This window comes from Crinia signifera, chromosome 4 (genome assembly GCF_055691185.1).
Source record: "Crinia signifera chromosome 4, ASM5569118v1, whole genome shotgun sequence".
Lineage (NCBI taxonomy): Eukaryota > Metazoa > Chordata > Amphibia > Anura > Myobatrachidae > Crinia > Crinia signifera.
Genome location: NC_139220.1, coordinates 156,905,106 through 156,932,920, shown reverse-complemented (window position 1 = coordinate 156,932,920; position 27,815 = coordinate 156,905,106). Strand labels below are relative to the sequence as shown.

Below are 27,815 nucleotides of genomic sequence, written 5' to 3'. Positions count from 1 at the left end.
TCGGTAGGGCGATGAAGAGAATCAGACCACCAATTAAGGCCATTGTAGCACCTTGGGACTTGAACCTGTTACTGACAGTCTTAACTAAGAATCCGTTTGAACCTTTAGCCGAGTGCTCGCTAAAATTCCTCACCTGGAAGGTGGTGTTTCTGGTTGCAGTCACATCTGCCAGAAGGGTCAGTGAGCTGCAGGCCCTCTGGATAGAGGAACCGTACCTAGTAATATATCCAGACAGGGTAGTACTACGTACACACCCAGAGTTTGTCCCTAAGGTCGTGTCTTCCTTCCACTTGAACCAGGAGATAACACTACCTGAGTTCTGTACAAATCCACGGAACAAGGAGGAAGAAGTCTGGCATACTTTATACTTAGTCAGAGCTATATCCATGTATCTGGAAAGAACTAAACCTTTCAGAACTTCGAATCACTTGTTTGTCATTCCGGAAGGAATAAAGAAAGGAAAGGCACCGGTGAAGCAAACAATATCCAGATGGATCAGGGAAACCATCCTGTTTGCATATAAGAAGACCGGTAGAGCAGCTCCTCCTATTGTTCAGGCACACTCTACCCGGGCAATTTCCACTTCCTGGGCGAAGGCGGCGAAGGCGTCAGTCGCGGAGATCTGCAGAGCAGCTACTTGGTCGTCAGTTCATACCTTTGCGAATCACTATGCACTCAATGTACCGACTGCCCACTTTGGGAAGCATGTCTTACAAGAGGCTACTTTGGCTGTCTAAAGGCCTATACATATAAATATTACATGCATGATTTAGCCCTCCCATGTGTTTACTTGGGTATGTCCCAGTGTTAAGGCTGCCATGGGGATCGTAGAAGAAAGAGGCGAATTATACTTACCGATAATTCCTTTTTCTTCATAGAGATCCCATGGCAGCCATTGGTTACCCTCCCTGTGTATTATGCTATGTTGTGTTTTTTCTCCAGGACCAGTGTTACGGAGACATTAAAAGACACAGAGGAGAGCAAGGAGGGGGCTATTATACCCAATGTGGGCGGTCCTAGAGAAAAATGTCCTGTCTGAATCTATGGGGGATGGGAATATCCCAGTGTTAAGGCTGCCATGGGATCTCTATGAAGAAAAAGGAATTATCGGTAAGTATAATTTGCCTCTTTTTTGTGCATGAAACAAAGTTTGTGTACAATCTCAGGTACTGAATTTTAATGCAAAGCAATAATTTTCTTGCAGATATTTAGTACCAGTTACATATCATATCCCCAGTAGTGCTAGTTACATATCATGTCCCCAGTAGTGCTCTTACAAATGTCCCGAGTAGTGCTTTTAGCAAAAAATAAATATATATATTTTCTTCCACTGGAATGTACGGTTTTCGGAATAATTTGGATAACGGATATTCGGATAAGGGATAGTCAACCTGTATATGAATGCATATCTCAGCTTTTGAGAGAAGTTCACCATTCTCAACAGTACCAGCCGCAGTGGATCTTTCAATCTATATCCTTACCACATATACATGCACATTCACGCTAGGGTTAATTTTTTATTGGGAGCCAATTATGCTACCAATATTTATTTTTTGGCTTGTGGGAGGAAACCGGAGTACCCAGAGGAAACCCATGCAAGCCTGAGTTGCATATACAAACTCTACACCGTTAAGGCCATGGTGGCACTCTTAGCCATGACCTCAGGGCTGTGAGGCAATAACGTTAACCATTTCACTGTCTGTGCTGCCCACATTCTGCACCTCCAGGCTCCAGATCTTTGCGCCTCCCCTTGACCCCTGCTTTTCTTCTTGCCCAAAGCTTCCTTGCTAGGAGAAACAATGGGAAACATTAGTGAACGAGCTGGATTCCCTCCTGAATGGACATCTAAGCAGCATTAGATATGAATCATATGCAATTGCAGCTACCTATGTTCTGCCCCATCAGTTATTCCACTACCACTTAAAATCAGCTCTACTTCCTATTTTATCAACAGTACATGTGCTGCTTCCATAGATATGCCTCTACATCTTTTCCCATCTGTTCCTTTTGCTCCCTCCACCTAGTACCACAAGTCCTCCACCCCAGTGCCCTTCCCCTTTGCATTAGTACCTCTGCCACCACACCACTTGTGCTTTAGTCTCTTTCAAACCTCCACACCTGTGCCACTGCACCTTTTACCACATGTGGCTTGGCTTCACTGCTTACCTGTGCCGCTGCATTCCTCCCAAATTGTGCCATCGGCCCATTCGCACCTGTGTCTTCATCCCCTGCATTACTCCTCACTATCTCACCAGTGCTTCCTGAGCCTCAGATCCTTAATGTAATGTTTTTGCCCCTCCAAATGAATGCCGTCTGTGTAACCACATGTAAGAAGAGGTTCAGCGCTTGTAGTGTCCTGGCATGGAGACAACAGAGTGCCTGGCAGGGAAGATGACCCAAGAGCAGTTCAGGGGAGTCAAGATCAGAATGAGAAGGCAATGTGGAGATCAGGTGAGGATTCAGCTGTGGGAGTGGGTGTTAGTATGTGTCGCAAACCCCACATCAAAACACTGTGGAGGCCTATGATCCTATCCCACCAATTGTGTTAAAAAAAACATATCCTCAGCATTAGGATCTACAGCCCCATGCTAGGTGGGTCATCTACACTGAAAAAATCTTTTATGCATTATGTTGTGAAGTCGCAGGATGTAAGAGTTGTCAATGCCAATCCTGTTAAAATGAGATGTACCTTGCATCTTTAAAATAGTTTCCACTTAGTTGTCAACTATACAGATGGAGTCGCTCCCGTCTACCCGGCCTATAGCGATTGATCCGCCACATCGCGCATAGTCGCAAGGCAGCACATTAAGTATCACAGCTTAGCATTTGGCGAAGGGCGTTACTGGATGAGTGTAATACCAGCGATCATCCACCAGATGCCGCTTTTTAGACCAGACTAAAGCACTGAGCTTGTTAACAAAATGGCTTTTGAGCGTGAACGTGGAAGCCCACATCTATGCAGCGAGCAATGGTATAGGTTTCACGTTTTTAAGGGGAATGCTGAAGGTGTGTCGCATTAAGCTATTGAAACACACAGGGGCAACTGACAAAGGAACAGATGCTGCACTGTTGAACCCGCAGCTCCGGTCCCCTACCCGCACTGCTGTGAAAAACCCCATGTCGATCTTTTTACTGTCGACCTAGAGACTGTCGAGCTAACGACCTGTCGACCTAGAGCTATGTCAACCTTTTCCTATGTCGACCTAGAACCATGTCAACCTTTTCCTATGTTGACCTAGACCCATGTTGACCTTTTCCCATGTAGACCTAATGGTGTCAACCTAATGACTGTCTACCATCATGCTGTAGACCAAATGACCGCATCCCCAGCATGCAAAGTGGACACCTTTTTCCCCAAAAGCTAGAATGGACCCGTTAATTCAGACCCACCATAGGTTCTGACGCTTGCAGTTCGATTTTTGGTGGTCTCAGAAACTTGGGGATCATATCCTCTGGTACATAAACATCTCCCCTAGTTATCCACTAGCCTACGCCACGTGGTGATAGCAGCCACTGCTCATGAGTCTATGTAAAGACAGAGCCGTAATGTTGCTCGCCGCGAATGAGTTTTGTCTTAACAGTATTTAGGATCGGGTACATGATCTGCAGAAGGCAGTTATTATTTGCCATGGGGACCGGAACACCACATGGCCCATTTGCTTGTATGGTACAGTACAGTTGGACCCACAGCGATGTTCAGGGGAATGAGGCACACAAGCGTCTCATTCGTACTGTACTGTGTATTAAGCGCGCACCAATCTTGGCGAATGGCACAGTTCCATTGGTATATCAATCCGCTGCTAGATTGGTGGAGTATTAGCCACCCAGCAGTGGCGATATTTATTGCAATGATATTGTATGGCCTGCATCCACACACCCCGGTGCATTTGAGTGCAGAAGAAAAGTGGATCGCCAAATCCTTCGCCATGGCAAGCAGGTGTAAACAGTGAGAGCCGCTCCATCTGTATGTCTCTAAATTATAATCACACACGCAGGCTATGCTACTTTGAAAAGCTTGATTCTTGCATTTTTTTTTTTAGATATAAAATGATGCACAGTTGTGTAAAAATTGTTCACTGCATCCACATGTTTTATTCTCACTAGCCATTTCTATAATGACTATTATCACTATATTGCATACTGTCATTTAAAGTACTAACAAATCCATTGATATTACTACTTCGTTATGATTTGGAATCCTTTAAGAGTTTGAAATATGTCAAAAGTTAATTAAGAATAATTCATAAATTGTGTCAGGTGTGATGATAAATGATACATGTGATGTGGAGGAGCTGATGGCACAAAAAGTCAATGTTGAGGGTTCTAGTGGCATAAAATTGACATGTAGAGCGGTATGTTGGTTCAAAGAGTATATGGAGTGGTATTGGGAGCTTAAAAGTAGCACGTAATAGAGGTGCCTGGTGTCCTAAATGAATATCCAATGTCTACTGGAGATATAGATCTTTTATGCTGTTCTATATGGGCATTGTGATTTGACCTATGTATATTGTACATATGGCCATCATTTTATGATCACTAAGCAGTTTTATGCAAAGTATCTAATGCTCATGTAGTATGTCGGAACATGTAAGGTGAAGGTGTGCAGATACAAACTCATGAAATAATTGCTAAACATTTATATGTGATGAACTAGTTTGCACATGGAATGATTGGCGATCGCAGCAGTAATGCAAGAATTTGTAACATCGCTACATTGGGGAATTCAAGGGTGCTAAATGTTAATGTGGACACTGAATGACCAGAAGACACAAACTTTGGGTCTCAGCATAAGGCCTGTGTTCATAAACAGCTACTGAATGCTAGAGCAGGTAGGTAGATTTGTTTTGTCCCAAAGATGGGCAACAGTGCTTAAAATGACAGATAGTTTGAATCCAGATCTAATTCAGATGGCCTCTCAGTGCACAGTATGCTAAACATTACATTATATTGGAAACAGATGGGGTGTCCACATGTCATTGCGATCGGCTGCAAACAGGCTGAAAAGACTCCCGTTTGCTCAGTAATGCAGGACTGGGGCAGTAACTCATTGGGAACTGGTCATGGGGGATGACAAATCATTTTCACAACTTCACCATGAAAATGACAGGTTGAATATATGTAGGCAACAGCATGAAAATATTGTCACAACTCTTCAGACTGGCAAAGGGAAAAGAGGTGCAGTTAAAAGTATTTGGGCTAATATTTCAAGCATAATATACCAACAGTCCATGCCTGAATAATTGAAGCCCATATAAAGGGGGCGAAGTACACAGGGCCCAATTCAGACCTGATATTTGGAACCCAGTGAGCAGGTAAACAGATATGGCAGTCACTTTGGGAGATATCGGGGCTGCATGCTTATTAGCAGTGCAGCATCAATTTCACATGCCCTTATCTGACAATTCTGAAGAATGAGATCCTCCACAGTCGAAATTGTGGCAGGGTCGTTGACAACATGCGCCTACCCTGGCCGTGGCAAGTCCTGCCTCATAACGCAGACACCACCGGAATATGGGGCACAGTGCGAGACACTGCTCCCAGTACACCGCCTTCATCCTGGGCTAAATTTCTGAAACATGCTTAAAGAAATTGCATAACAATTCTTTGTGCTCATCTGGAGGAATCCATCATGCATCCTACCGCGCAAATTATCTTTCCAGGGATGAAGAAACTGAGGTGGAGCTGTTAACACATGCGCAATTGGGAAAAACGCCACGCATCTTTTGGCAAACACATTAAACCACTGCGATTTACAGTAGAAACAACGCTGCTACTACAAGTGTCTCCTTTTCATTTGTGCATACCTTTCAGAATTAAGGTACTTTATATATAGTAACACTGACACATTTGTGTAATATCTGAGAGCAGTTTTAACAATCTAAAATAAAAATATTTAAATATATAAACTTGTTGGGAGAAGTGTCAATATATTCTGCCCGAGTTTGTGTGAGTAAGAGCGCAGCATAATAATCAATGCATAGAAGTATAAAAGGTAAGATTTTCTACACAGCCTAATTATGTGACGACTATACTAAATAAATGTCATGGTGATATGGTGCTTAATCAGAGCGTGGGCGGAAGAAATATTTCAGTAGCAAATTCAGGGGGGTAAAAAGGACCTCATTAAAGATCTTTTATTCTTTTGCGGTCACCTTGTCAGTTTTAAGATACAGTATTCTTCTTTGACTCTCATAACATCTAAACTGTGACCAAGAAAGTATCTGAAAGAACCAGTCTGTAAAATGATTTTTTATGTAATGAACTATTCTGACTCGTATTGCCATAGTTACATTCAGTAAGCAACATATTCATAAATCTTACAGCATTTATCTTTTTTTGTAGAATTCCAGAGTCCTCTTAGCTGCCAGGCAATCATTTATGTATAACTGTGTCGGCTAAACTTGAGGCTCAAGTTTTTATTAATTTTAATTTTGTTTATGAATTTTATTCTATTTGGGCATGATAAAAATACTGTTACAAATCCGGTTCTGAAGCTACATTATGGTGCATAATTATTAATTATCGGGTTTATCGCAGCAATAAGAAATTAGTGATTTGCTCATATATCAAGAAACACATGCATGGGTAGTATCTGGATACCTGTGAAGCCCGCGAAGGGACACGTTTACCTGTGAAGGTATCCGCGTCCCCTCGCGGGGCTCGCCATGCTTCGGGCTCGGTGGCTCGCTGCGCTCGCCACACTATTCTATTCTCAACTCCACGCCGACGTGGATAGTGGGGGTATGAAAAGGTCGGAGGACGCGTACCGCCGCCCCTCGCGGGCTTTTGTCCTGTCTACCTTTTCCTAATTGGCATAATGACACGGTGGACCCAATTTTCTACACCCACATGGAAAGGGCCTCTGAAATTACCCATGGGATCTGGGTTACTAATGCAAACACTTCACGTCCCATTCAGCACTGTTGTGCATGCACAGTTTGCTGACTATCCTGTATGAGCAAATGACCATTGCTGGTGAGTTTTCCTAAGGAATCCTCTCCCAGTCATTTCTGCCAAGCTTTGCCCATAGGCTACAGCTGCTGATGCCAGGGCAAAGCTACTATATGGGGGTTGTGTCCTCTGTAGATAATGGAGAGACCATGGCAGGTAAATGTTACACTTGGCGGTACTTGTTTGTGGGTCCCCCCAGAAAACCGGTATTTTGGCAGATCTATTGTGACATTATTTTATAAATCAGCCCCAGATAAGGCTTTTTTGGGTACTTATGTAGTATCTGGGCTGCCGATTTCTAAATCGGGTCGAATCGGGCACATCGCATCGCATCGCATGCGACCATCGATGCGATGCGATGCGATGACCCGATTTTTCCATAGGAATCAATGTTAAAATGGACTGAGTCCATTTTAACATGGAATTCAATGGGAAAAAGGGGTCCTTTTCATACCCCTACTATCCAAGTGGGCATGGAGTTGGATATAAACCTGTGGCGAGCGTAGCGAGCCACCGAGCCCGAAGCGTGGCGAGCGTAGCGAGCCCCGCGAGGGGACACAGAATACCGGCCCCTCGCGGGGCTCGCTTCGCTCGCCACGCTTCGGGCTCGGTGGCTCGCTACGCTCGCCACAGGTTTATATCCAACTCCATGCCCACTTGGATAGTAGGGGTATGAAAAGGACCCCTTTTTCCCATTGAATTCCATGTTAAAATGGACTCAGTCCATTTTAACATTGATTCCTATGGAAAAATCGGGTCATCGCATCCGATGGTCGCATGCGATGCGATGCGATGCGATATCGCATCGCATCGCATCTGATTGTATGCCTTAACTTAAGGCATACAATCAAAAAATCGGCAGCCCAGATACTACATAAGTACCCTTTTTTGTTACATATTCGTCGTCCTAGATACATATGCAGATGTCCTCAGCTTTGATCTTTAGCATTTTATTGCATGCTATGTGAAAGTGTTCCCTCTCTAAGGTATGAACCCTTTATCAAATACCTTCTCTAAAACATTAATTCTGGTATGATAGCTATTTTCATCATTTTCCTTTAAGTATATATATAAGGTTATTAATAATTTGTACATTTTATAGATGTTATTAATAAGGTAATCTTAGCATTAGTGTTTAGATAATTCAAACTAAGACATAGTTACGTTGACAGTTCCTTTCCTATGCGAAATGTTAGATACCTTATTATCATTAGGGATTAGTGGTGAGCAAAGCAATAAAAATTGTGCCAGAAAAAATGTATTTATTGCGGTGGATATAATCTTAACAGTATCACTAAATTACAAAATACAATAGTATATATTACATTATGTATAGTACAACAATAATAGATCGTTTTTCTTTTTTTCTCACTAGGTAATACTTAGACCGACTCCCAATAATTCGAAATTGCCAGAGCTACATAAAATGGCTGTTCCCAAAAACAGTCAAGACACCGATTTGAAGATAAAGCTGGCAGTAAGGATGGACAAGCCACCACATATGAAGCATAGCGGGTAAGCTTTATAGCTGGCAGAGAGACTGGACAAGCCACCACATATGAAGCATAGCGGGTAAGCTTTATTGCTGGCAGGGAGGATGGACAAGCCACCACATATGAAGCATAACGGGTAAGCTTTATAGCTGGCAGGGAGGATAGACTACCCACCACATACGTAGAATAGCGGGTAAGCTTTATAGCTGGCAGGGTGGATAGACTACCCACCACATACTGTATGAAGCATAGCGGGTAAGCTTTATAGCTGGCAGGGAGACTGGACAAGCCACCACATATGAAGCATAACAGGTAAGCTTTATAGCTGGCAGGGAGGATGGACAACCCACCACATACATAGAATAGCGGGTAAGCTTTATAGCTGGCAGGGTGGATAGACAACCCACCACATACTGTATGAAGCATAGCGGGTAAGCTTTATAGCTGGCAGGGAGACTGGACAAGCCACCACATATGAAGCATAACGGGTAAGCTTTATAGCTGGCAGGGAGGATGGACAACCCACCACGTACGTAGAATAGCGGGTAAGCTTTATAGCTGGCAGGGTGGATAGACAACCCACCACATACTGTATGAAGCATAGCGGGTAAGCTTTATAGCTGGCAGGGAGGATGGACAACCCACCACATACGTAGAATAGCGGGTAAGCTTTATAGCTGGCAGGGTGGATAGACAACCCACCACATACTGTATGAAGCATAGCGGGTAAGCTTTATAGCTGGCAGGGAGACTGGACAAGCCACCACATATGAAGCATAACGGGTAAGCTTTATAGCTGGCAGGGAGGATGGACAACCCACCACATACGTAGAATAGCGGGTAAGCTTTATAGCTGGCAGGGAGAATAGACAACCCACCACATATGAAGCATAGCGGGTAAGTTTTATAAGTAAAGGAGATACTGTAAATTCATGTGTGTTGCTACTTTACTGCAAATAAAAATACTTTGGAGGTAATAGTTGCCTGATCACCAAAGTGGGCAGCCATGCTTAACTCTCTTCTGTCTGCAGCATGACAAAAGTGACAGACTCTACAGTCTATGTACACCATCTTTGACAGGTCTGCTCTCTTGGGAGTCCCCTGCTTGATTGAGTTACATACTGAGAAAATGTGTCTCTTCTCTGGAGTCACACACATATGTCCTTGGAACTCTAGGTGACTGCCACCATTATCTGTCCCTTCCAAGCCTACCTTAATAAAGGAAATGTGGTTTGGACCTCTAGCACATATGATGGGTACCTAATCACATAAAGTACAATTTCCTAATAATGTCAAAAACACCATTGCTACTATCCATATATTTCTTCCTACACTTCTCAGTTCTAGTATAGATCGCTACCACTGGTGACTTATCATGGTCTGCTTTTATTTGAATATCCCCCACTTTCTCCACAACAACACTTGTTGCATAGAATGAAAGTACATACAGATAGTGGTAGATGCTCAATTAGTTCAGTAATATTACTCAGGTGCATGAGGGAGGGGTTAATACTGAGTAAGTAAAACAAGACCCTTTTCCCCCCCAGCTCACTGAATAGTATTAGTAACCAATCTTGAACACTACATGATAATAGAATTCTGGGTTGGCTTTAGTGCAGCACGCCCTTTCATTCTATTATCACTTTCCCCTCACTAACACTATCCCTCTCATTTTAATAACATTTCATTTTTTTTCCCTCTTTATATATAGCTTCGGCTTCCTATCACTAATTATTAACACTATAGTATCTCACTGGCGTGCCGCACTGGGCTTCCTAGCTCATGATGGTTTTTGTGGTGCCACTCCCTGCACCTAGATATAGTGCTAGGGACCCCCAATATACAGAGAAGCCTTGACTTGGCTTGGGGGCATAGCATACACCTGCGGAGGTATATGTAACCAATATATATGAATTCTATTATCATGTAGTGTTCAAGATTGGTTACTAATACTATTCAGTGAGCTGGGGGAAACAAGGTCTTGTTTTACTTATGCCCTTTTTCCCACTGCAGCCTTAAAACGGTATATTGCCGATTTTTTAGGGCAAAATACCGTTTAAGGCTGCAGTGGGAAAGCGCCAGAGTTGAAATACCGTTTAAAGTTAAACGGTATTTCAACCCGTTTTCAAAGCAGAGTCCTACACGGCTAAATAACGTTTAAGAGGCAGTGGGAATGCCTCTTAAACGTTATTTAGCCTCCAGGCAGTCCCAGTGCCTGATGAAACCTAGTAGTTCGCACTTTGTGCATGTGTAATGTGTGCACGTGCATACTAATGAGCCGCTAATTACATATGCGCATAATGAGCGGCTCATTAGTATGCACGTGCACTCATTACATATGCGCAAAGTGAGAACTACTAGGTCTCATCAGGCACTGGGACTGCCTGTATCCTGCATGGACCCTGCAATGACCCCCGCTGCCTCCCCACTGCCCACATGTAAGTACAAGGGGAGGGGAGGTGGGGGCACAGGGCAGGTACGGGGGGTTAGGCACTATTTACACTGGGGGGGGGGGGATTAGGCACTCTTTACACTGGGGGAAGGGGGGGGGTTAGGCACTCTACATTATACACGGTTCACTGCAATGGGAATGGTACTTAAATGGTATTTAAAACGGTAATCTGCTGCAGTGGGAATGCTAATACCGTTTTAAATACCATTTAAGATTACCAGTACTTTAAACTGGTCTGCAGTGGGAAAGCAGCATAACATAGAATGAAAGTAGTAGACAGAAGTCTGTTTTTTTTTCTTTTGGGTTCTACATAATAGTACTGCTGGCCACAGTTCAGAACGTAAATGGATCACCCCAGCAACACTCATATAATATCCTCTTTCTGGGAGATGATTCCTCTAATTTACCCATATTCAACAGTTCCATATTTGCTCATGTGTGTGGATTACAATAGTTTTGCTCTCTTGTTGTGCTTTGCTGCCCTCTAGTGACAATAAGTCATCTTACACTGACCTAATGCAATCTGCTGAGTATTTTCACCTACCCTGCAAGATAACATTTGCTCAGTTGTACTAGCAGTACTCCATATACTGTACTAATCATGAGAGAGAGCACAATCAAGCTTTCCCTACTTTTATAACTACAGTATGTGCACTCACATACAACTTGTCTCCTTAGCCTATCCTCAGTATAGAAGTATAGAAAAGGATATGTGAAGAAGTATACAGCAACAGTTAGACGGTGTACATCAAATATGCTTCATTCTTAGGACCATCCCTCTCTGACATCACAAGCTACTTCAGAACCAGCATTGAACCAGAGAAGAATGCAGGAGGTGTCTATTTAAATAAACAACATTAGTATATCTTCACACAGCCAAAGGTGTGCCCATCTCTAAATTGGGCCCTAAGTGAGCAGATTCTACAAGACTGTTAATGAAAAATCCAACAGCAGGGGTTTCTAAATGAGTCAATCTCACTTGATAATGGAAAAAACAATATGATGATACATAAATTGAGTTCTTTAGCTGGGTTTATTTTTCAAGAAGCAAAAAGGTCGAACATTTGTTGAGGAAAATGATACCGAAAACCATGAGAGAATGATGTCCCCGTATGTATGCAAAGAGTTGCTGGATAATGAAATTAAATTACTTTTTGAAAGTGCAGGAACATATGTTTTTGTTTGGGAAAACAAGAGTAAAACTTTTGCCTAGTGCTCTTAGAACCCAGATTTCCTTTAAACCCCATACACACTAAACGATACCGGCTGTGGGTGACATAGGTAACTATACTGGCCACGTGCACACACTGACAATATCGATATAACATATCGTTTAGTGACGTCAGTGGTACCTGCAGAATCATTGTCTATAAAGCCAATTGATGTCTTCAGAGGACAGCAAAGCAATAATGCATTGAATTGTACACAATAACCAATATAGTAAAACATATATTTTACTATATCCTCTAGTGCTGGGGTAGCCACCCTAGTCCTCGAGAGCTACCAACAGTGCATGTTTTGCAGGTCTCCTCACAGAATCACAAGTGAGCTAATTAGCTCCATCTGTGTATCTTTTAACATGTGTCAGTGATTAATGAGTGCAGCTGTGCAGCAGCTAGGTTGTCTGGAAAATGTGCACTGTTGGTAGCTCTCGAGGGCTAGGGTTGGCTACCACTGCTCTAGTGTGTATGGAGCTTTACTTCTTCCACTTTATCAACAATGAATATGGTCAATGTGTAGATAAAGCGTAAAGAGATATCAAAGGCCTTTCATAACTTCTGCACAAAGCTCTAAAATATACTGTATCAAATGCTTTATGGGAAGAGGAATTAGTTTCTGCAGGAGAGGGTATATCAGCGGTTTTATTCTCAAGCTTTCTAAGGATGTACATGACATCCTGAATATTTATTTTACTTCTACAGGCAAGGCCATAATGTCCTCCACTAATGGTAAGAGCCCTCGTTCATAAGGATTGATACTCCATCTCTATGAATTCCAGCCACTGTTGCCCTATATCCTTCCTGAATATAGATTTTTCTCTTATCCAGCAATGGGTATATAGGTGTGGTTAGTGGGAGCTGGAAACTTACTTAATTTAAGAGTATATGGCTCCTCCCCCTCAACTACCCATCAGCCCCAATTAGAAAAATGTGCCCTATGGAGCTGATCATGCAGGACATACCAGCTTTCCAGTATTTTTTTTCTCTCATTTATTTTACACTCATTGCAAAAGAAGTCAGTCAGGTCTTCTTCTAAAAGTGTCTGCCTAACTCTACGGATACCTGCAGCCCCTCTCCAAGGGGGCATTCATACCCACACTGTGACCAGAGAGGAATTGTGACATCCAACTACTCCAAGCTGCTGGAAGACTTCTCCCAGTGAGTATCTATGTTGGTGCTGCGAGCCCTTTGTACAACCTCCCACCAGTCGTTGCTCTCTCCTCTGCTCTACCCATTCTGCTACTGCAGGGGCAGGCAGCTCTGCCACAAGCGGTTCTACCTCAGCTTTCATAGCCGTGGAACTCTCTGCCGGGCTCCAGACTGCTCCGCGTGACAGCCGGACTCTCCACCTGGAGTTGAGGCTGGATTGTACTCCTGGAGATCGGCGTTGACCGCCAGACTCCCTCTCCCTTGGCAATTGCAAATGTATCCTCCGAATTGGCTGAGGCTCGCAGATCTGAATCTGCATAGGCATTAAGTCTTTCTAGGTCAGTGGACAATTTAAGTGTCTCTGGTAGCTCCTCCTAGGACCCCCTTGCTGACTTTCAGAACAAAGAGGCAGTTACAGGTGACTTTTGCAGTTTGACAACTCAGAAGAGGAGGACCTGCCTTCTGATGACATGAAGGGATGAGAGTGGGAAGAGGTGGTCCCATTCCCAAAACAAGAACAGTTTGCGTCTGCCTGGAAGCAGTCATATAAACTGTTTCAGATTCCTGGCGGTGTGGGTCACACTATCTATTTGACCACTTCATGACAACCAAATGGTTGCTTCCTTTCCTGTTTGTCTATGAAAAGGACACTGCCATTACTTCGCTGAAGGATCACGCCGACTGCAAACTTGAATCCACTCTCAAGTCAGTTTATGTGACCGCAGGTACATAACTGCTGACCACAATTGTGATGGCCTGGGTAAATAAGGCCAAAGCCAAATGAGCAGAAATATTGGTGAATGGCTTGAATGCAGGTACCCCGCGAGCAGAGCTTGCTATTCTCGCCAAGCATATCAAATTGGTTTGCGTTTTTTTGGTGATGCTGCAAAAGTCATCAGCAAGATCTCATCTAGGATTTTGGCTAATGTCATAGCGGCCCATTGGTTGAGATCTTGGCAGGCAGACCCAGAGTAAAAAAGGGCTGTAGAAGCTCTTCCATGTACTGGTGATATCTTATTCAGGCCTGAGTTGGATAAGTGTATTGCTGGTGGCAAATCTGCTTTCTTGCCTTCAGCACCTTAACCGGCTAGAAGGCAATATGCTGCTTCCTCTTTTCAATCCTTTTGGCCTCAACAGTCCTTTCAAGGACGTGGCAGAGGAGCATTCTTACACTACAGAGGTAGTGCCCACAGTCTGCAGCTCGTTGCCAAGAGGCAAGCCACCTCAAAAACCTGTTCCCACTTCTAAAGAGGCTAGGTTGACCTGGCTTACCATTCAGCAGGCCTATGTTTACTATTTGGGGGGGAGGGGGGGGGAGCGAAATCTTCAAGCAGCTGCGAAACTCAGCCCACCTGGATGTCCGGTGTTGGATTTAGTTAGTAGTGATCCAGCATTTAAATATAGAATCCAGCTCTCTTTGTGCCAGATGCACTGTACATTTATCTATTCTTAGTTTAGGCTGGTAACAAAATTGTTAGGATAAAATTGCACTTAAATATATCTTATATTTTTCTGTTGTATGTGTTATATAACTATGTACAGTGCAATTGTGCCCACATGGACACCCATGATAAAATAATATACCGCCTGGGGTGGATTTAATATGGCTTGTGCTGGCTAGTGTAACAGTTGGAGGTCACATGATGCTCCAGAAAGAGGCTGGTCCATGCTGGCTAGTGTGACAGTTGGCAGCAGTTGGAGTGGCCATCTTAAGTGATAGGATAAGATGGGAGAGATGAGCAGTGAGCAACCTACAGAGCAGGCTCTTCCATCTGCAATTTACAGAGACCTGGCAACTTACACAGAGGAAGGGGACCGTGAGGCTTTGGTGATTGCAGGAGCAGACTGTTGCACACTGCACCCGCACGGACGGCGGATGCGGCACGGAGTGAAGTGGCTGGGGACGTTGCCAGGCAGCGTCCCAAGCCTCACTCTGAGACGGAGCATTGGGACGTTGCCAGGCAACGTCCCCGAGCTTCCTGCTACCTGTTTCCAGCGAAAACCTCTTTTCCCAGCCTTCCGTGGAGTGTCTTGCCAGTGTCCAGCTTCATCCTGAGCCTGCGCTTGGCCCACAGTCTCCATCTTCTCGTGGGTCACGTAAGTGCTCCAGTGGAGCCTTGGTCATTCCTTCTATATCCAGTGGCCCGCCGTGGCCGTGCCCTTCCGTGGGCTCATTATTATCTTTCTTTCAACATCCAGTGGCCCGCCGTGGCCTTGCCCTTCCGTGGGCTCATTATTATCTTTCATCGGTTATTGTCTCCCTCTTTTTTCTCTGGTTCTTTCTATCTTTATTGTCATTTGTAGAGTCTTTTAGGCAGGGAGTGTCCCCTTTCGTTATCATTGTTTTGGGGAGTCGCCGTCCCTGTGGCGTATCCTGCTGGGGACTCCTCTTTTGGTCTACTTGTGTCTGCGACTTGGTCGCATCCCAGTTTGGCCAGGTGCCGGCAGTCAGGGGTCAGTTCCCAGCTAGGCCCGGTAGTTAGTGGTCCTCTTGGGTACCCCTTGGTGATCGTTTACCCCTTGTCAATTCCTAAGACCTAGCTGCATTGGGGTCGGAGCGGGCCTAACTCGCTCCTTCGGACGCTGCGGCCACAGGTGAAGCCTAGCTCTGCAGGGGTTTACCATCTGCCTTAGGGACTCAACAGAGTTAGTGTAGCATCCGCTGTGGCCGTCCTATCCGGCTGTCCCGGCTATGGGCTCACGCCTGACTTCCTGCCTTCATCAGCCAACAGTTGCTCCCTGTGCCCTAGTGGGCAGCGTAACACCCTGTGCCCTAGTGGGCAGCGTAACATTATAACCGGCCTGAAAAAGACAGATTACATTGAGTCTTATAACTATTTTGTGATTTATTGGGTGATCTTGTATCATGAGTACTACTCCCCAGACCTTTTCTGATCAGCTCCAAGGGCTTACTCAGATGTTGCGGGAATTGTCTTTAAAGGTAGCTTCCCAAGAGCAAAGGATGCAGCTCCCAGAGCCAGGGGGTTCAGACCCCAAGATGAACCTACCAGATCGGTTCTCTGGGGATCGCAAAACCTTTTTGGTACTTATGTATTATCTGGACTCCCATGTTAAATGCACCCCATTTTTTCATACCCCTACTATCCAACTACGCATGGAGTTGATTTTATATAGTATGGCGAGCGCAGCGAGCCACCGTGCCCGAAGCGTGGCGAGCGGACGCGGTCTCATAAGAAAAACGGAAGCCCAGATATTACATAAGTACCACCTTTTTTAATTTTCGAGAGAGCTGCAAGCTGTATTTTCAGCTCAAACCGTGCTCCTTCACATCCGAGGCCCAGCGTATAGGTCTTTTTATATCTTTACTCCAGGGTGACCCCCAGACCTGGGCCTTTGGACTGCCTTCTGACAGCCCAGCCTTGACCTCGCTGGACAATTTCTTTAGTTCTCTTGGGTTGTTGTATGATGACCCCGACCGTGAAGCCTCAGCAGAGACTCATCTAAGGGCCCTTAAGCAAGGGAAAGACCCAGCTGAGGCTTATTGTACAGAGTTCCGCCGATTGGCCAGTTATTGCAGATGGAACGATCCGGCGCGCTATGCAGCCAATTTCGTTGCGGTCTGGCTGACGAAATTAAGGATTGCCTTATTCAATACCCGGCACCTAAAACTCTGGATAAATTAATGGAATTAGCCATTAAAATTGACCGTCGCCTCCGTGAGCGGAGGTCCGAATGAGGCTCTCTCCCTCGGGTGGTCCCTTATGTCCCTGTTACCCCTGAGGAAAGCGAGGAACCTATGCAACTTGGTGCAGCTTGCATTTCCCCGGAAGAAAGGGCTCGCCGACTGAGCTCAGTTCTTTGCTTATATTGTGGGTGTAAGGGCCACATTCTGCGAAACTGTCCCAATAGGCCAGTAAAAGGTCGGGCCAAGTGAACGAAGAAAGTCTTCAGCTGTTTTCCTCTCTAGACTTGTTATTAGTACCGGGGTGTATATCTTTTCAGGGATGTAATTTTTCGGGGTATGTATTTATGGACAGTGGCGCGGCAGGTAACTTCCTAGACTCTGCCATCGGATTCCCCAACTCCAGCTTCCTATCCCCATTATCCTACGGGGTTTAGATGGTGGTGTGCTCTCCAATGGGGCCGTCTCATTTCAGACTCCTACCGTGCGGATGACCATTGGTCTTTTTCACCAGGAGGAGATTACCTTCTTGATAACCTCATGTCCTTCGGTGCCCATCGTGTTGGGTTTCCCCTGGTTGAAGAAGCACAATCCCATCATTGATTGGCGCCTGGGGGAGATTGCCCATTGGAGTCCCAATTGTCAGCAACATTGCCTTCAGATTTCACTCCCGGTAAATTCCACATCTTTAGCAGGGGTCCCCGTTCCTTATCAAGATTTTTTAGACGTTTTTTCTAAGGGCAAGGCCGACCGTTTGCCTCCACACCGGTCATATGACTGTGCCACTCAATTAGTCCCTAACGCTCCATTGCCCAAGAGCAGGCTTTATGCCTTGTCCGTCCCGGAGACAAAGGCTATGGATGAGTACATCCAAGAGAGTCTTTCCAAAGGATTTATTCGGCCCTCTAAATCTCCTCTCAGTGCCGGCTTCTTTTTTGTGGCGAAAAAAGATGGTTCATTGAGGCCTTGCATAGATTTCCGTGCCCTTAACAAGATTACGGTGAAGAACACCTATCCCCTTTCTTTGATTACGGTTCTGTTTGATCAACTACGATCTGCTACCATATTCTCCAAAATAGATCTGAGGGGGGCCTATAACCTCATAAGAATCAAGGAAGGGAACGAGTGGAAGACGGCGTTCAGTACTCGGACGGGGCACTATGAGTACCTGGTAATGCCGTTCGGCCTCTCCAATGCCCCAGCCGTCTTTCCGGATTTTATCAACGACGTCCTTCAGGAATTCTTGGGCAAGTTTGTAGTTGTCTATTTAGACAATATTTTAATTTTTTCCCGAGACTTAGTCGCATAGAGCACAAGTGTGCCAGGTTCTGCAGAAACTGCGGGAAAACCAGTTATTCGCGAAGCTAGAAAAATGCGAATTTGAGGTGACCCTGGTATCTTTTCTGGGATATATAATCTCTTCCCAAGGGTTCCAAATGGACCCCAAGAAATTGCAAGCCATTATGGATTGGGTCCGGCCCACTAACTTAAAGGCAGTCCAGCGGTTTCTTGGGTTCGCCAATTATTATAGGCGTTTTATCCATGCCTTTTCATCCATCGTGGCACCGTTGGTGGCTCTGACCAAAAAAGGGGCGGATCCATCAGTATGGAGACCTCAGGTAGAACAGGCCTTTAAGACTTTGAAGCAGGCCTTAATTTCGGCCCCGGTCCTTAAGCATCCCAATCCCGATCTGCCGTTTATTGTAGAAGTCGACGCCTCTGAAGTAGGGGCTTGGGCGGTTCTCTCTCAGAGAGATCCTGAGTCATTACAATTCCACCCTTGTGCCTACATGTCCAGAAAATTTTCTCAGGCAGAGTCCAATTATGATGTGGGCAACAGGGAATTACTCGCCATCAAGTGGGCCTTTGACGAGTGGCGACAGTAGCTGGAAGGAGCTGCCCATCAGATTCTTGTCTTGACTGAACATAAGAACCTGCAATACATTGAGTCAGCCAAAAGACTGAATGCTCGCCAAGCCCGGTGGGCCCTCTTCTTTATGCGATTTAATTTCATTATTTCGTATAGACCTGGATCTAAAAACATCAGAGCAGACGCTCTTTCCAGATGTTTCCTTCGTCAACAGGAGAGTAGAGTCAAGTTAGGTCCCATCGTTCCTACATCCTGTATTCATGCTGGAGTGAGTCAAACCTTGGAGGGTCTTCTCTGTCAAGCTCAGGGACAAGCTCCAGCCCAAACACCTGAGAACAGGTTGTTCGTTCCTCCGTCATTAAGACGCAGAGTTTTGGCAGAGTGCCATGACTCTAAGATTGCTGGTCATCCAGGAGTATATAAGACACTTGCTTTCATCTAGGGGTATAGTGTACATTTCAAACCCCCAGGGGTTTCACCAATTGTGGTACAACTGGGCAGTGAAAATGAAAAATGTATTTTTTTACACAAAAATGCAGTTCTGGCTCCAAATTTTTCATTTTCACAAGGAATGAAGGAGACAAAGCACCCCAAAATCTGTGCCCCAATTTCTCCCGAGTACGGCAATGCCTCACATGTGACCAAAAAATACCATTTGGGTACATGGCAGGACTCAGAAGGGAAGGAGTGATTTTTGGATTTTGCAGCTCAGATTCTGGTGGAAAGTTGGTGGGTGCTATGTCGCATTAGCAAGACCCCCGAAGCACCAATACAGTGGAACCCCCCCACAAGTGACCCCATTTTGCAAACTACACCCCTCAGGGAATTCATCTAGGGGTATAGTGTACATTTCAAACCCCCAGGGGTTTCACCAATTGTGGTACTACTGGGCAGTGAAAATGAAAAATTAATTTTTTTACACAAAAATGCAGTTCTGGCTCCAAATTTTTCATTTTCACAAGGAATGAAGGAGACAAAGCACCCCAAAATCTGTGCCCCAATTTCTCCCGAGTACGGCAATGCCTCACATGTGACCTAAAAATACCATTTGGGTGCATGGCAGGACTCAGAAGGGAAGGAGTGATTTTTGGATTTTGCAGCTCAGATTCTGGTGGAATGTTGGTGGGTGCTATGTCGCATTAGCAAGACCCCCGAAGCACCAATACAGTGGAACCCCCCCACAAGTGACCCCATTTTGCAAACTACACCCCTCAGGGAATTCATCTAGGGGTATAGTGTACATTTCAAACCCCCAGGGGTTTCACCAATTTTGATACAACTGGGCTGTGCAAATGAAAAATTACATTTTTTACACAAAAATGCAGTTCTGGCTCAAAATTTTTCATTTTCACAAGGAATGAAGGAGACAAAGCACCCCAAAATCTGTGCCCCAATTTCTCCCGAGTACGGCAATGCCTCACATGTGACCAAAAAATACCATTTGGGTGCATGGCAGGACTCAGAAGGGAAGGAGTGATTTTTGGATTTTGCAGCTCAGATTCTGGTGGAATGTTGGTGGGTGCTATGTCGCATTAGCAAGACCCCCGAAGCACCAATACAGTGGAACCCCCCCACAAGTGACCCCATTTTGCAAACTACACCCCTCAGGGAATTCATCTAGGGGTATAGTGTACATTTCAAACCCCCAGGGGTTTCACCAATTGTGGTACAACTGGGCAGTGAAAATGAAAAATTATTTTTTTTACACAAAAATGCAGTTCTGGCTCCAAATTTTTCATTTTCACAAGGAATGAAGGAGACAAAGCACCCCAAAATCTGTGCCCCAATTTCTCCCGAGTACGACAATGCCTCATGTGTGACCAAAAAATGGCAGGACTCAGAAGGGAAGGAGTGATATTTGGATTTTGCAGCTCAGATTCTGGTGGAATGAATGGTGGGTGCTATGTTGCATTAGCAAGACCCCCGAAGCACGATGAAATGATGAACCTAATAATCCATAGATGTGTGGTATATTTTAAAACACTCCTTTATACATAGGCCGGGTTTGTCGGGGCAAGTTTCACAGTGGAAAATAGTATCCTTTCTTATTCCCTTTTTATAGCAAACTTTGCACCTTTTTTGTGTCCTGCCCTTTCTTGCAGTGGAGGGGATTTCGTTAGGAAAATGCTGCCCTGGTACAATACGGGGGCCAGTACTAGAAGTACTGGGGCCCTCTGCCTGCTGGTTCCCAGATATTAGGCCCTTTATGACTTCCTCTTGAAAGTGCATAAATGTCCCCCTCTGGCAGGTAGAACGGAATAGCACGTAAGCGTTATACAGTGCCATCTGGATGATATACACGGCCAGCTTCTTGTACCAGATTTTTGTTTTCCGCAGGGGACTGTACGGCTTCAGTACCTGATCTGAAAGATCCACTCCGCCCATGTACTTATTGTAATCTAGGATACAATTAGGTTTTGAGGTGTGGGTACTGGTACCTCGTACAGGGATGGAGGTGGTACTGTCTCCATGAATTGTTGTCAGTATAAGGACATCCCTCTTGTCCTTATATTTGACCAACAACATATTTTCGGTGGATTGTGCCCTGCTTTCACCCCTTCTCAGTACTTGGGCAATGTGCGTTTTTGGGAGGCCTCTTTGGTTCTTGCGCACAGTACCGCAAGCTGCTGTACCTCTTGAACCAAGGGCCTTAAACAGGGGGATGCTAGTGTAAAAGTTATCCACATAGAGGTGATAACCTTTATCCAGGAAGGGGTGCACTAAATCCCAGACAATTTTTCCACTAACACCTACGAGGGAGGGGGGCATTCTGGCAGTTCAATTCTTGAATCCTTCCCTTCATATACCCTAAACCTGTGGGTGTACCCTGAGGTGCTTTCACACAGTTTATACATTTTTATGCCATACCTTGCCCTCTTACTGGGAAGGTACTGGCGGAATTTAACCCTTCCTTTAAAATGTATAAGGGACTCGTCGATACAAATAAATTTTTCAGGGATGTACATCTCTGCAAATTTGGCACTGAAATGATCAATGACCGGCCTGACTTTGAATAGCCGGTCAAAGGTGGGATCATCTCTGGGTGGGCACTGTGCATTATCGGTGTAATGTAAAAATTTAAGGATTGTCTCAAAACGAGTCAGAGTCATGGCCATACGGTAAAATGGGGTGCTGTACAGAATATCTGTACTCCAATATTGCCTAATTTCTGGCTTTTTTACTATGCCCATATGTAACACCAGACCCCAAAACGTCATCAACTCTACTGCATCTACAGGGGTCCACCTAGCAAATGATGACGTGGGGTTTTGAGCAATAAACTGCTGGGCATATAAATTACTTTGGTCCACCATTAAATTTATAAAATCATCAGAGAAAAATAATTTGAAAAAGTCAATTTCTCTGAGACCTGTTGAATCAAATTGGATTCCTGGGATGGCCAAAAACTCAGGAACCTGGGGCTCAAAATTGTCTGGTGGTGGGGTCCATACGGGATCAATCATTTGGGGGGGGTCTCAGCTGCTCTACGGGGGCGTCTTTGAGGGGGTCCCTCATCACTAGAGGAGGAAGAGGAGCTTAAGACGAATCCTTCAAATTCCCCGCTTGCATCACTGGCTGTGTCAGAGTCAGAGGCAAGCATGGCATATGCCTCCTCCGCTGAATACATTCTTCTGGATGACTGGGATGACATTTGGGATGCCATTTTTATTTTTGTGTTTCTGTAAGTGTAATGTTTCAACACGTGTATAGTGTAGGGGGGGTACAAACTTTATTTCAACACGGGGGGTATGTAGTGTGTAGTGTGTATGTAGTGCAGAAAAAAAAATACTTTATACAGGAATTTGATCCCAATAAAAAAAAAAAAAAATTGAAGGGGTTAAAAAAAAAAAAAAAAAAAAAAAGGTCCTGCGCCAAAAATTGAGCACAGATGTTGGTCAGTAACGTCCGTCACTGAACAGCGCTCAAAGGCAACAGGACACCCACAAAAGCAACGTGGGTGTAAAAACAATTTAAAAAAAAAATAAACCACAGCACTCTCCAAAAAAAAACAATTTAAAAAAACTGCAGAAAAAAAATTATATCAACCCTGTGCCAAAAATGCTGTTCAGTGATGTACGTCACTGATCAGCGGCCACAGGACACCCACAAAAGCAACGTGGGTGTAATAAACCACAGCACTCTCCAAAAAAAAAAAAAAAATTTAAAAAAAACTGCAGAAAAAAAATTATTTCAACCCTGTGCCAAAAATGCTGTTCAGTGATGTACGTCACTGATCAGCGGCCACAGGACACCCACAAAAGCAACGTGGGTGTAATAAACCACAGCACTCTCCAAAAAAAAACAATTTAAAAAAACTGCAGAAAAAAAATATCAACCCTGTGCCAAAAATGCTGTTCAGTGATGTACGTCACTGATCAGCGGCCACAGGACACCCACAAAAGCAACGTGGGTGTAAAAACAAAACCCCACTGCACTCTCCACTGTGGGTGCAACCTGACAGGGTATATATAAAAAAAAAAACCTGGACCCCCAAAAAGTTGCTGATCAGTTAATTAATTTAAACTGATCAGCACAAAAGGGGGGGGGGGCAGCAGGGGGGGCAGCAGTCAGTTGCACAGGCAGCACAACCTTTGGTGCAACTGACAGGTATATATATATATAAAAAAAACAACCAAAAAGTTGCTGATCAGCACAAAAGGGGTGCAGCAGACACAAAATATAGTACTCTCTATCACTCTCTGTCACTCTCTGTCACTCTCTGTCACTCTGTCACTATCTCTCACGATCTGTGACTCTGACACTGCAGCAGCAGCACACAGGAAGTCACAAGATCCAGGAAGCATCCAGCTGCTGGCAGCACGCTACCAGCGGTGATTAGGTAAGTATCAGGCAATGATCAGGTATGTATATCACGACAGATTGGTCGGTGACCGCTCTGCACGCAATTCTAGACCGGAATGGCGTCTGCAGCGCAGTCACCGTTAGTTTAAATGACGCGCCTTGGCTGTGATTGGTCCGTCGGTCCGACGGACCAATCACAGCCTTGGGGGCAGGTGGGGTGAGGTGTGGTCATCACCGGTGACCCCCTCATGCCCCCTCACACCCGACGGTGATTGACACCTGTGTTACCGAGCTTCTGATTCGCCGGTAACACAGGAAAACGCTGCGACTGGCTGTTCACATTGAACAGCCAATCACAGCGATCACCGACGGGGGGGAGGCATCGCCGCCCCCCCTGGGCATGCAGGGACATGTCTGCTGTCAGAGACAGCAGACATGTTTAAACTGTCACCGCGTCTATAGACGCGGGGACAGTTTAAAGTCATGACGTATATATACGTCATGTGTCGGGAAGTACATCCCGGCCATGACGTATATATACGTCAAATGTCGGGAAGGGGTTAATGAGGTCATCTTTAGTCAGCCAATAAAAGCTGCTTTTTAAACTGCCAATCAGAGCAATTCTTACAAATTTCCCAACAGCCAATCAAAGCTGCTCTTAGATTCCACACACTTGTTGGCAGGCAGAACAGGGGAAGCAGTGTGAAAGGGACAGACACGAAAAATTCCCGGATGAAATGCTCTGTGCCTCTCTAAAAAATCTAGCAAGAAAAACCTTGATTTTTGCATGGGCGGCAATGAGAACATAGTATTAGTATTATCTAGTATTTGACATTCTGGCTTGTTGGGTCACTATTTGGTGTGTATTTTTATGTTTCTGTTTAGTAGAGCAAGTTTCTATTTTCTATGGGACTTTCCTGCTTTAGGTATTACTACTACTTCTAGAAAAAAAAATATTTTTGTTAAAAGCAACCCCTTTTAAGTGCTGGAATAATACACTATAGATTGGTGCAACTAGGGGTTGGAACCTTCATGGAAGGTTATGTTAAAAGCCTTTATGTACTGTACTCTTCTTTTAATGGCAGCTTATGTGAGAAGCAGTCTTACTAAAATATGGGAAGTTGTAGGTTATTTAGTAATAAATAAATGATTTCGATAAATGCAGTTATTTGATTGTCTAAATTTATTTAATTAAATACAACTTGTTCAGCCATTTTGTATAATTTACTGTATGTATTTTTGTAGTTGATATTTTGTTATTGCATTTAACTCTAATTTCAAGGGATTTTAAGATTGTACAGCAGTAAGATAAGTATAGCCTAAGTTTGCAGTAATATATATATATATATATATATATATATATATATATACATATATATATATATATATATATATATATATATATATATATATATATATATACATATATATATATGTTCTTGGTGCCCGGCACTCCACTGTCGAATGTGCTCGTTCTATACCCGGTGCCTTCCAGTCGTGCTTTGTCAGCTTTGGATATACAGGAGGGTATATAATAGGCGGCACTCTCGGATTTCGTGATGAAACAAATTTCCTTTATTGGTCCGACATGTTTAGGGCGTCTGCCCGTCCTCAGGGATCCTTAATCTGCAAAAAAACTACTTCTTGTTCAACAATGCTTTCTACTTGCAATGTACAGGCACGGCCATGGGGTAAAATATGGCCCCGGCCTATGCTAACCTGTACATGCTTAGGTACGAACTTGAGCATATTATGAATAATGCCGAGTTTTCACCATCAATCGCATTATATATGCGATATATTGAAGACCTATTCCTCGTTTGGACTGGTAACCAGGAGACGTTAGAAAATTTTGTCAAACACCTCAACAATTTACCAGGGCTCATAAGATTCACCTGTAACAGTAGTCCTGTATCTATTGACTTTCTGGACGTGACCATTGGCGTACATGATGGACATTTCATCACCAGACTCTTTCGAAAAAGTATGGATAAAAACACTTTGCTATTGTCCTCAAGTTTCCATCCCTAACCCCTCAAGAAGGGGCTACCATTTTCCCAGCTCTTAAGAGTTGTGCGAATAACATCAGAACAAAATGAGTTAAGTGAGGCTTTGCACACCATGGGCACCAAGTTTATCGAACGTGGCTATGACAAACATGAAGTGGCAAGTGCAATACAAAAATGTCTGGAGCTTCGCCGTGAAGATTTGCTGACTCAGGCAAACAGGTGTGCAGATCAACCAAAAATCACCTTTTCAAGCACGTACTCCACATCTTCACCCATTATTCGAGAAGCTATCCAGAAAAATTGGAATATCATTAGCACAGACCCTATCTTAGGTCCTTCTTGTCAAGAATTGCCACGGTTTTGCTACAAAAGGAGCAAAAATATCAAGGATAGGGTAACATACTCAGATGTTAGCCCTTTAAAGAATCCAAGTTCTAGCTGGCTCCAGCTTCGTAATGGTGCATTTAAATGTATGAAATGTGTAAATTGTGCCCACCTTCATACAGGTGAAGTGTTCACCCATCCTGAAACCTCAATCCAGTATAGAATTAACCACCGTCTTGACTGTGAGAGCAAATATGTCATTTATGCCATTTTTTGCCCCTGTAAAAAACTATACATCGGCAAAACCATTCGTATGGTTAAAGAAAGGATCGCGTTACACAGATCGTCAATTAAAAAAGCACCGCTTAAAGTGGATAGAGATACACCACCAGTGGCAAGGCATTTTGCCAAAGAAAAACATCATATAAAAGATTTCATGTTCATGCCACTGGACCACGTACCGCCATTAAGAAGAGGCGGCGATAGGCATAGACTGTTACTCCAAAAGGAGAACCTGTGGATCTACAAATTAAAGACCCTTTCCCCTTTGGGGTTGAATGAAGAATTCACTATGTCCCCATTTATTTAGGCCATTTTTTCTCATACCTTTTTCCTCATGCCTTGATCCCCCTACGTCCTATTTTTGAAACATCTCCCCACTTTGTGTGGATCAGAAATTTTTTTGCAAATTTTTTGTCTATTTTTTGGACTTCTTTCTCATTGATTCTTTACTGCTTTTTACATTGACCTCATTTTTCTGCACTATAGAGTATTTTTCAGGCTTTGTCTTTTTTTCAATTTTAATTTTATTTATTTACCATTTTTATTCTTTTCATTATTTATAATTTTTTTCATTAATTTTTATTTTTCATTAATGACCTTTATAGATTCATCTACTGTATATATTTCTTCACCCATGTCTCCTTTTTGCCTTTGCACGCAACATGTATCCTACAGGCCGGTGTCTATAGTGTTCTCTCTTATATTGCCCCATGTGTACACACAGATCTGCAATCTACACACGCTGAGTCCAGCGTTATGCAGATACTTCCGCACTGATAGATAGTGCTATGCGCTTCACGTTGCGGGTCAGACGTCAGGAGTTATACTCCCGTCTTGTCCTCGTTACCCGTTAGACGCGCTGACGTCACGCGCCATGGAGGAGTAACCTCCTGCAGCGCGGTGCACGCGATGACGCAATGCGTGTCAGACAGTTCACGCTGCGTGTCACGGGCGCTACACATCCAGGGAAATGTTCCCTGTGCGCAGTAACGGAAGTACCATATATGGACTTCCACTGAGCGAACACTAACCACCACCGGCTTGCAGGTAATGATTTATGACACTTTACAGGTGTTTGATTTTTTGTTTAATGGCTGAACCATGTTGTCCAGCCCTATATATAGCCAGTCTGTGTCAGTTGGTAGTTGAGCAGTCCAGGATGAAGGTGCTCTGTACACCGAAACGGTATCGTTGACTGTTATGCTGTTTGTCCCCATTTATACAAGGGGAATTGTTTGATGGATACTTCTGGCTGATGTTCCATTAAAAAGCCACAAAAACTAACTTGGTGTTGCTGGCCCACTTGCTTTGTGACTTTGCTGTTTACGGCTTTGCTACCAGCAGATAGGGACCATCAATCGTCTCGATGCCCCCAAGCACGGCACTGACAGGACTTTCTTAAAGAATTTCTTTTATTATCTCAACGTTTCGAGGAACATATCCCCGTCGTCAGGAGTAGTAGACACACATACAAGTATCACATCGCTTACCTTATATAGCGTCCTCCACGCTGTATCCGCCGCCCACCCGCGCCTTCATCACGAGAATCACCGGCACCTGTGCAACGCGCACCTGGATGACATCACAGCGGCACGTTGCCAGGCAGCCACAGCGTCTCC

The 27,815-nt window shown here is 44.3% G+C and overlaps 1 protein-coding gene across 10 annotated transcripts in view; it reads left to right on the top strand.

Annotated features, from left to right (window-relative positions):
* Positions 1–27,815, top strand: part of CADPS2 (calcium dependent secretion activator 2) — a 547,338-nt gene that overhangs the window by 117,884 nt on the left and 401,639 nt on the right. For all 10 annotated transcript variants that reach the window (XM_083182838.1, XM_083182837.1, XM_083182844.1 and 7 more), the window contains exon 8: positions 8,327–8,466. In XM_083182838.1, the coding sequence (XP_083038964.1) occupies positions 8,327–8,466 (140 nt within the window). The remainder of the gene's footprint in view (positions 1–8,326; positions 8,467–27,815) is intronic.